Source organism: Glycine soja, chromosome 19 (genome assembly GCF_004193775.1).
Source record: "Glycine soja cultivar W05 chromosome 19, ASM419377v2, whole genome shotgun sequence".
NCBI classification, from domain to species: domain Eukaryota; kingdom Viridiplantae; phylum Streptophyta; class Magnoliopsida; order Fabales; family Fabaceae; genus Glycine; species Glycine soja.
This window is the reverse complement of record NC_041020.1, coordinates 1,867,300-1,878,403: the sequence shown is the minus strand read 5'-3', so window position 1 is coordinate 1,878,403 and position 11,104 is coordinate 1,867,300. Positions and strand designations below refer to the sequence as shown.

At 29.8% G+C, this 11,104-nt stretch overlaps 1 protein-coding gene across 2 annotated transcripts; it reads right to left on the bottom strand.

Annotated features, from left to right (window-relative positions):
• Positions 1 to 2,625: 2,625 nt before the first annotated feature.
• LOC114398037 lies at positions 2,626 to 7,089 on the bottom strand. 2 transcript variants are annotated; one of them, XM_028360149.1, is made up of 9 exons: positions 6,739 to 7,089; positions 6,422 to 6,493; positions 5,438 to 5,659; positions 4,777 to 4,912; positions 4,462 to 4,624; positions 4,082 to 4,210; positions 3,744 to 3,938; positions 3,255 to 3,377; positions 2,626 to 2,911 (listed from the first exon to the last, which is right to left on the bottom strand). In XM_028360149.1, the coding sequence occupies exons 1-9, from the start codon at positions 6,926 to 6,928 to the stop codon at positions 2,819 to 2,821; spliced, it is 1,323 nt and encodes a 440-aa protein (XP_028215950.1). In that variant the 5' UTR covers positions 6,929 to 7,089; the 3' UTR covers positions 2,626 to 2,818. The 2 variants fall into 2 exon arrangements, with proteins under 2 accessions (XP_028215950.1, XP_028215951.1); XM_028360150.1 differs by having other exon boundaries at positions 5,438 to 5,644.
• Positions 7,090 to 11,104: the final 4,015 nt, after the last annotated feature.

The window sequence follows — 11,104 nt, the reverse complement described above, 5'->3', positions numbered from 1 at the left end:
ATATTTCAGAACCATCATATCATAAGAGAAACAAAGAAAAAAGAACACAAACTTTGATTCATCATGAACACATTGCCGAGATCATCATTTTCATTTCGAAGGCAAGGATCTTCTGGTCGAATATGGCAAGATCAGATACAATTCGTGGAACCAAATGCCAATGCCAGTGCTAGTCTTGGTACATCTTTGGGGAATAACAAAATCATCAAGGAGAAAAATGTGTCACAAATTGAAGGGGACATAATGGGAAGAAGGTTGCATGATAATAGTAAACGTGTCACACGCTCATCTTCTGCATCTAAAATTCATAATAATAAGGTACATCGAGGTTTTTTCTATTCCATTTTTGGGCGATGTATGAGTCCTCCAGCAAGTCGAGATTGATCAGACTTATCATTTCTTATACAACAAATTAGGGTATTTTTTGGGACATATTATTGGGTTTTTCATGTTATGCAAATACTGTCTCCGTTCTATTTCCAATGAACATATTCTCGTTGTTCTTAATACATTCCATGTTCTTCAATATGATCTTATTAGTGTTATTATGCTTATAATGTTTTTAAGCTATAACGAATTGAATGTTCAATAACAACAAAGAAAATAAGCACAAAAAAAAAAATGCGAAATTTGCAAATGTTTTTAAGCCGTTCAGAAAATTCCAGCATCAATGTACGAGGAGATGTTGCCATGCATGTGGGAATAAAAGATATACAGTATAACGTAGATGCTAACAAAGTGCTTTTGCCTGCTATTTATTGTAATTGGTGAATTTTAGGTGGGTCTATTCAAGGTGTTTTTAGCATAACATGAAATTTACCTAATAATAAAAGGTGTTTTTTTCTCTCTCCATGTAGAAAGGATATCCCTAGAAGTTAGAACATTAAAGTAGGTACACCCTGTTTAACAATGTTTTTTTTTTCATATATAGTTGTCTACTGATTGTCTTAGATCTTGTTGATTAATACAAAAAATGTGTTATTAAAATTATTCATCATAAAATAAGGATAATGGTGAAGTAAAAAGAAAATTGAGCGTGAGTAGTGAATAAAAAAGATAAATAAATAAATACTAGAGAATGAAGAAAGACTAAAACCAATTATTCCTTACTTGCATTATGAATAATGTAAAAATTATTAATCATGTTTGTTTTTCATTTTTAAAAAATAATCATAAGTTTTTAATTGGGCTCAATGAAAGATTAACCTAATCATAAGTCTGAACTCTAATCAATAGGCGATTTGTTACAGTAGTACATATTTGATTTCCCTTATATATGAAATAAATTCCACCGAAAGAATTGGTCTCACCATGTTGTGCACGATTCTGGCTCAAACAAGAACAAGAATATCTCATATCATATCTAGTCTAGAGTAAAAAAAAATAAAGTTAGCTTGACCCACGTGCCTTGCCGTCAACCCAACCCACCAGAATGGACTAGACAGTTGAGCCATTTTAGATTGCTATAGTCAATTCATTCACTCAATATTATAATGGATGGATTGGAAAATCATATTGTCTAAATAAAAAAAAATTAAAAGTGAATGGATAAGAAAGGTTAAAATGTGAATGAGAATAAGGATTGGAGAATATTGAGAATTGACTTTGGTAACCTGAAATTAGGGAATGTGAATAATTTTTTTTTAAGCAAAAAATAGCATCTCATCTCATTCCTATGACAACTTGTCGGTAATGTAAGTCGGTGAGTTCAGTGTTGAAGTGAATTGATTGACCTAAATGGTTGAACCAGTTTTGTCAATATTTGGTTATAAAAGGCCAGGTATCTCACCAAATGGGAGAGAAGGTAAGGAAAACAGGCTAGAATAGATCATGTTATACTGTTGTTACATTTCTCTTTCTCATTGCTTAAATTGAACTATTTGAGAGAACCATTTAATACTAGATTTAAACCTCTCCTAAAATGAAAAGTGTGCTTTCCATATTTCTTAAAATCGTTCAATGATTAAGATGCTTATATGCAATTACATATTTCTTATTTTGATTTACATTTCTATTTTGCAAAAGAAATTCATTGCAAAAGTTAGCAATTGATTTTATCTCCAATTTATTCTCAAATTAATTAAACCATTATTGCAATAGTCCTTTGTATTGTCGAAATCACTAATTGACCTTCGGCATCTCGTGTTTGATTACAAGAGAAACTCAATTTGACTCAGATAATCTACTTGACAAACTGTTATATCCTTAAAATTAAGCGCATCCTTTAAGCTTTTATGAGAAGTATTTATCATTGCTAAATAGTTAATGCCATGTATGCATTAGTTTTTCAACAAGTTAAAAAGTTCCATTTTCTAATTATTACTCTCTCGAGTAATCTTTAAAATGACACTCAAGTATTGAATATCAGTAAACTTGTTATTTCAATACAAGTCAAGGATCAATTTGTGAAGAATTTTTTAACATTTAAGAGACTTCTTAGCACAATTTCTAATACTTCTATCACTGCTTAAGTATTCTTTTGTTCTTTTTAACTTTTTAAAAGCCACTCAGGAGAGAAAGTAATAAATCAAGTATAAATTCAGTGATTTACAATGTCATGATATTCATGTAGTCTTGCAATGACCTTAATTCAGAAGTCATAACGGGCTTCAGGGACTGCATGTATATTTGAGAAAGATAAATTGCACATTGATAATTTCTAATTTGATTATTCTCATTACTGTACATTGAACAAATTTTATATCAATGAATCAAGAAATTCAAAGATACATTGCGGTTAGCTACCGAATCTCATTTCAACACTTGTAATCATTATGAGATATAATACGGTTAAAACGCTTTATGTTAAAGCTTAGACTTAAAAGCCAAACTGGTTGAAGTTGCTGTAGTCAAGTTTATTCAACCGTATTGCACATAATAAATGCTCTGGCAAGTCTTCGGCCTTGTTTCCCTATATCATGAAGACAATAGAAAGTATATCATGTACCAAGACTTGTTAATCTTCCAATATTAACAAATTGTATGAGTAAAAGAAAAATTGTATATGCCCAGACAGTGAAATGGTTTTAATATTGTCATCTAATTCTAATTCTAAACCGTCCCGTAGTTTGTTGAATTTTATAATAACTATCTTAAAAGTCATTCTAACGATGAATTTTGATGGTTAACAACGTAAATTTGTTTATATTGGCAGTATAAAGAAATTAAACTCAGAGAATATAAAAGGAGTAAGCTTAACACTTGGTTAATACAGAAGAAAATTTATGTTGCCAATAAAATGGTAAGAAAATTACCTGAATTGTCAGACCGAAATCTAGGTTACATAGCTTCAGTCTTTCAATGAAGCCTTCAAATCCCTTTCTTGCAATATAGCTAAATCTGTGTACATCCAAATCTATCTCGAGATAGTTTTCTCCCTGTGAAAGAAATAGCATCAGATTAGGAATCTTTTGACAGCTCAAAATATTTTGAGATAACTCAAGCTCACTAGAGATAGAGTAACATATGTGCATTAATAAGTTTACAAATTCGCATGCGAAAATGAAGGCAAATGGTGAGAGGAAGATCAAAATAACGAAAATAAAACCAGTTGTCTAAATGAGCTTCTAAAATGCTACAGCAGCATGAATAAAAGAAAAATAAATTTATTGATATGATTCCCAAGAATGATCTACTGAAACAGAAACTTTAGATGATTGCTTCAATGCAAGATTAAGTGGTCATCCACAGAGAAATTATCGAAGGATATTAAATCCGTAACTAGAATAAGCAAGTGTATGTACCAAGAAAAATTCGTGCTGAGGACGTGAGAGAACTGGTTTTTCGTTGTAAGCATTCATAAGCTTCTTTTCAGTTGTGCTTAAAGACAGATTCTCCAAATTTGCCACTCTGCCTAAAATTTTTAATCTCTCCCTAAAGGGTGCAATTGTGTCTAGAGGGAAGCCTTTTACTCTCTCCACTTCATCATTGATCAATTTCTGTCCAGGAATAAAAGAACAGGCACACTTATTAAGAAACTGAGTAAAAACTATAGACATACAGTTACAGAGGAAACATCTTATGTAACATGAGGCACAATGAAAGTAAAAAAGGATAAAGACTAAAGAGCATAACCCCTTACACTAATGCTTTCCCGGAATTGGTCTGGAAGGTCTTTAGAGTATTTTTCAGATAGTTTAAAGTACAAAACCACATTCATTCCTTCACCATCATTTTCACTTTGGAAGATAGCGGCAGGATACAATGGTATCTGCATTTTAAAGAGCATAAATATGTTACAAACTAACAACAATACAATCTTCGAGGGGAAAAGTCCACATTGTGATGAATGTGTCCACAGACATTTTCCAGTGCATATGAAATGATTGTAAAATTCCTATACAAATACACAAAGGGAAGAAACTCTATACTTTGAGTGCCTAACATAAATTTTGCAACTCAGTAATAAGGATGAGAAGTTATCAGTTCAAGTTCAATCTCGAAAAGGAAATATGCAGCTACCTGAATATTTACAATAAGAATAGAAGGGGCGTCCCCAGGTATGTTTATTGAAGGAATTTGTATAAAACGAGCAATATGATCAATTTTTCGAGAAGACAAAAAGAGGTCAGCACCAAGAGGATAAAAAGCAGCACTGCTTGAAGCAAACTCTTTCTTCTTATCCCTGACAACCAGGCAACAAATGAATTATGGAATTATCAAGAATAGACCAGTGCTTGATTGTTAACATAATGAATGACTTCTATGTGAGGGACATCCCAACCAACAGGTTGAATCACCGAAAGAATGTCCAGTAGAAAATATGATGGTACCTACCTAAGGTAGTTTTTGCCTCTGACTCTGAAGGAACTTGGCTCAATTTGTGACCAAGAACCAGGGGTTTGCTTCTCTAGAGGACAGAATGGAACAGATGAACCTGCCAAATGTTTTTGTTTAAATGCCTTGGGGGAAACTGCAATAAAAGAGAAGTCATGAATTAGTAACAAAAGTCATAAAAGAACTAGCGGCAAACATCTAAGAACAGGAAAGTGCATGCTGCAGCAAGCTCAACAGGTAGAGCAAATAAAAGAAATAACTAATGTTTTCATATATTCCTTCATGTTTACTTTACTGTAAGCATGGCAGGAGAAATAAAAGAAGCTCGATCTCATAAGCAAACATGGTATCATCACTTTCACCATTTAACAGTCGTCCTACAAGTCTACCTGATTTGAGAAAACATTTTCTGTTTTCATTTCTTGTTTTCACAAGTAATTACAAAAAATGTCACCTTATTTTCACTCAATTTCCTGTTTTCAAAGATTTGTACATGAAAACAAAGTGCAGACAAAGAGGCATCTTTGTAACAATTTATGAACACACAAAACGAAAGCAGAAAACATTTTCTCAAACAAACAGACGCTAATTAATCCAATTGCACAAAAGAACCAAAACACAAAGCAATTCTTGCAGGCAAAAAACTATGTAGAACACTCACGTAAAGTCATATCTGAAGACCCTTCTCTCCATTTGAAGGAGAGTTTAGAAAGTGACTTTCTCCGTGAACTTGGTGTATCAGGACTCATTGGCCTTCTTTTTTCAACAGCAATTGCATTGGAAGTGAGGCAAGGCAAACAGTTATTTGGCAGAATCCCACAATGGTCAAGGGACAGCTTTCTGTCCTCTCCAATTTCATCTGCATGACCTGTAGACACTTCTCCTGTCAAAACAGAGTCTAACTCAGCTCAAGAGCCATCTGATTTCAATGTAGAATCTTTTGGTTTGCCTTGATTCTTGGCAACCTTCAAAGAAGAATTACTACGAAAATAATTATAAGGGTGCACTCTTTGTTTCTGCTGTTGGTGATCAACAAACACAGAATCAACCCCTTTAGGAGATTAATCATTTTTTGGCCTTGACCCAATTTCATACTCACTCAAAGACATCATCCCATCTACCAAACATTATGTAAAAATATATATATATATATATATAACCATACTGAAAAGAAAACTAAATATAAATAGAAAAAATAAACTGAGACAATTCGATCAAGGTTTTAAAGACGACCAATGATCACGATTTCAGCCGCAACATTAAGGTTTTCACAGTGTCTGACCACAACACGACCACAATTGCAGCCACATTGATCTGCAATTTCCCGTAATGTCAAGGATTTTGACCCACCAGCCCAACTTAATACCCTGATTTTGATACTTGAGGTTTTAAATTGCAGTTGTTGTCGTGTTTTTGTTGCATTCCTTGATATCGTGGGAAATTGCAGATAAATACAGCAGATGTGATCGTGTTGCGGTTGCAGACACTCCAAAAACCTCGATGATGCAGCCAAATTTGCAGTGATGAGATCCCTGACACACCCCCAAAACCTCAACGTTGCAGAGCCAAAATTGCAGTCTCAGATTGTTTGTTAAAACCTCGGATAGACCAAATTTAGGGGGTGATGGTGAAAAAACTGACATACCATCATAGACACTGTAAAATTCGTCATCACACTCAGAATCCAACGCCGAAGTAGAATCAAACCAAGCAGCATCTGAAACCGGGAAACAAATCAAGGATCTTCAATTCAATGTCAATCAAATACTCATTAATTTTTTTTTAACAAATTAACAGTTTTTTCATTATGTACATGTACATGCCAATAAAAAAAAAAACTAACAGCATTCATTAAACTATGGTGACTGGTGTCCATTTAAAAAAATAAAATAAAATAAACTAGAACAATTAATTTAAAACAAAACAAAATAAAAAAGAGTGAAAAGAAGCAGAAGCAAGTACCAGAAGCGCGATTAGAAGCTTGAAGAGCTGAATTAGAGTGAGAAACGTTGTTGGCTTCGATCTTTCTAGAAGATACGCGTCTTCTGAGGATTCTCCTTCTTCTTCTTCGATGATTGTTGTTGTTGTTGTTCTTCTTCTTTGATGAGAGGTCTTCTTCGTTCACTTTGGGCCTCGACCCACAAACACCCATTTTTTGTTCTCGGTGAGACCCTCTTCGCGATTCGCGTTGGCGTGCGCAAAAATCGGTGCTTTTTGGAAGAGAGAGATAAAAGAGAGATGGGGTCACCTCTCACCAGCAAATGCAATTTTACCAAAGCAATGCAGCATCGTCGTTTCGTTCGTTGAGCTGGTGGAGGGTCATTTGTGTTTCCGAGTCATGATGCAAGTGCCAGAGACTGTGGGGCCCACCCGCTCTGGATTTGATCTAACGGTCCATATAAAGACACGTGGAAGAGCCAATATGGAAATATTAATAACACCTTATCCTTTTCTTTTCTTTCTATATTTTTGCTCCAGTGAGTTAAATGTAAATCTGACTCTTTTTATTCTTATAATTTTATAGATTTTATAATTTAAAAATGATGTTTTATATTTTATATTTTAATTTTTTTACTTCATATAATTTAAAAGTGTTTTTTTAGTTTCTATAATTTATATTTTAATTTTTTTCTAATCTTTATAATTTGAAAATTATGTAAACTAAAAAGATTACTTTTACAACTAAGAATCTAAAAAAAAGTTAGAACGTAAATTATTAGAACTAAAAAAACCACTTTTAAATTATAAAAACTAAAAATATAAAAATCATGAAAATATAAAAACTAAATGAATAATTTAAACTAAAAAGTATGTTTTGAAAAAAGTTCTCTTGATATGCTCATAACAGTCTAAACTCTAAAGTATTTTTACACTTCCTTCGATTATACATCATTATTAATATGATTTTTAAATCTATTATTATAAAAAATATTAAAGTTATTATATATGATAAATTATAATTATATGTGAATATAAATTTTCTAAAATACTTTACAAATACTATTAGTATATAAACTTTTTTTTTCTAATATAGTACTAGTATTTCGTAAAGTTAGTAGTACTTTAGTATTTTTATAAGAAAATATTAGTTTTTACATAATTAAGATTTATAATAAATATTTTTTTAATATGTAAATTATATTATAATTAAAATATAGTAAATAAATATTTTTAGATGTATAAATAATATTTTAGATTTAAAATGAATTATTTTAATTATAATATAAGATTGTCTATAATTATTATTTTTAAATTGAATTTAAAATAGGAATAAAATAGATAAACTGAAAATAATAAATAACCAAGAAAAATAAATATATGGATATTAATAAAAGGATGGTAAGTTGAAAATGAATTTTTTAAGCAAATTTGAAGATGATTATGAGTTGAACTTTCTATCTAATTGTGAAAATAATATGAAATATATATTCAATATTCAAAGGGAAAAAAATCTTGAAAATGTCTAATTAATTAAGAGAATTGAGAGGTTGAAAATGCCCCTCTCCAAAGACAAATTATATTTAATTTTAAAAAATCCATATACCATATGAACAATTTGCTAGTAAAAATTTAAATAATTTTTTAAAACACTAAATAGTTTTTTAAAAAAAAAATATATTACAAATTCTAGAAAACATATTTACATGCTATTGTTCTACAATTTAAGAACTTGATAATAATAAAAAAAGGAATAAGTGAATCCAAATTTTATCCTTTTTAGGTAAGAAAACATTGATTTTCATGATCTAGATTAAGTTTCACAATTATCTTAAATTTTTTTAATTATTAAATAAATAGAAGACGTGGTTCATTTTCAAGAACAAAATTGTGGTCAAAATGTTTGGGAAAAAAATATGAAAAAAAAAAAGAAGAAGAAGAAGATGAAAGCGTGTGCAATTGAAAAGGGCGTGTGTGTATTGTGAAAGTGTCGTGCAGACAGTAATGTCTTGGTTTCCGACATGGGCCACTGTAGCCACGTGTTCTTCCTCTTGGAATTTGGTAAACGTTGCAGGCGCTTCCACCATTTTTATTTTACAGTTTATATTTATACTTCATTTTAGAAATTAAAAAAATACAAGTATGAGGAGAAAAACCATATGAATGTATTTTTTAGTTTGATTTTTATTTATTTTCTGTATAAATTTACAGGAAAAAATTATTTATATTTTATACTTTGGTTAAGGTTACGTAATGTATTTAAATTAAAAAAAAACATTTGGATTTAACATTTTCTGACTTAAAAATATATGATGAAATTTTGGAGAGAAATTATTAATGCCAAATATGTTTTAAAGTTTGAGAATTAAATTTATCAATATAAAATTATAAAAACTTAATTCAGGTTTGGCAAAAAAATATATAAACTAAAAATATATTTTTATATTACTAATTAATCAATTAAAATTTAAGTTTAGGTTTTATAAAAGATGAAAAGTTTTATATTATTCGTATATGAGAATTTCATAATTGAATGATAGTGTATAAATATTTTTATATTATTTTTTTATCACTATGACATTGATTTAGTATTCATCGGTTTTATAATATTTTTATGTTATTAGTATATTTTAGTTAATTTTTTTTAATAAAAACAGAAAATAATAAATAGATTTAAAAATAATATTTCAAATTTTAATTAAACTTCAATGTCTTTATTTTATCGTTTTATTTTTTCTCTAACAAACAAAATATTAGGGAGATTTCAATAGAATTAAATGAATGATGCCTCAATTCCGAAAAAAGAAAATGATTTGTTTTACCGAAGAAAAAAAAACGATGCCTCGCAAGTTTTGTGATATTCTTCGTTTGCAACGGTATGTATAGATATAGACGACAGAAAAGAAAAAGAAAAAAATGTAAAATAATGATATTTTATTTAATTAAGAAAAAACTAAAAATGAAATCAATGATATTTATATCTTTAATTTAAATTTTAAAATATTTCATATCCCTTTATTTTCTTCCCTACACCAAACAGCATAAACGAATTGTACTGTTTAGGAATAAAAGGACAAGTCTTCCGAATGATATTTCGTTGTTACTTTTTTTTTTCGGTTAACTTTGTTACTATTTTTTTTTCATTCAATCTTTCATAATTTCATTGTTACTTTCCTTTATCAGTTTATTTATTATCTCCTGAACTTATTTAATTACTGTATTTTTTTACATTATATTAGCTTTTTTTTGTGATCACATTATATTAGTTTATAAATATCTCACTTTTCTTTTGGTAATTTCAATATCTTACTTTAATTACTAAAAAATACTATCATGACAATAATTTTGTAAATTTAAAGATTAAATGGTTCATAGAATTAAATTGTGAGTGAAAAATAAATTTAGGAACTAACCTATCTATTTATGTTCTGTAACTATTTACTTATGTACCTCACTTTCTTAAATAAGCATGTAAAATAAAACGATTTAACTTTCATTAAAAAATTATGGGTGTTTATTATTAAATCCAATAATTTTTTTTTTGCATATTAAATTTATAAACCTAAGTAGTACGACATAAATAAGTTGATCGAGGGTTCTGCGTGAAAACAAACACTATAGAGGAATATCCTAATTCGTGATTCGGGAATATAAACAATGCAGCGTTCAACGCGTCGTTTTACAAAAATAAATAAAGGAGAAAAACCCTCTTAGTTTTTTTTTTACCCTAAAAAAAATTCTCTTTTGATTAATGGTCCGTATGGTAGAGACCAAAAATGACGAAGAAAAGTAAAATAAATAGTAAAATTTAGTTGGACTCATATTTTTACTTTTACTTTAATTCAATTTTTTTTTTCTCTTTTCTTTTCATTCTACCAAATAAACATTAATTTCATTGAAAAATTAACACTTTTTTTTCATCTAGTTTCAAACTCAAAAGGTTGCCTAAGAAAATCGAATCCTATACCTCTCGAACTAATTACTTTGTTCTTAAAAAAAAAACTCAACCTCTTCCACAAGAGTTTTCTTTTTTGAATAATTTCCATAACACCAGTGAAGATGCTGAAGGTTATGATTAGTAGATGTTATCAGAGGTCAATCCCATACCTCAGAAAAGGAAATAGTGAACAAGATGATAAAAAAGAAGAGGAGGGTAAATCTGTAGTTTCTAATTTCATGATAAAAATGTCATTAAATGTTTTTGCACTTAGCCAGGTTCCCAGGTAACTGCAGGAGACTCAACAGGAAGAAAAATCTTCTAGTGGTAAGTACTCACATAGTGCAGTTCCAATTTTTACAGTGAAAATCATGGCAAGAGCTCAAGATGGAAATGCATAAAGTATTTTTCACACTGAAAACCATGGCAAGTGCTCAAGATGGCAATGAGTCA

Coding starts and splice junctions, on each gene's coding strand:
- LOC114398037 (XM_028360149.1), bottom strand. CDS start 6,928: ATGGGTGTTTGTGGGTCGAGGCCCAAAGTGAACGAAGAAGACCTCTCA. Junction 6,494..6,738: donor AGCTTCTAATCGCGCTTCTG/GTACTTGCTTCT, acceptor TCCCGGTTTCAG/ATGCTGCTTGGTTTGATTCT. Junction 4,913..5,437: donor GTCTTCAGATATGACTTTAC/GTGAGTGTTCTA, acceptor CTTTTATTGCAG/TTTCCCCCAAGGCATTTAAA.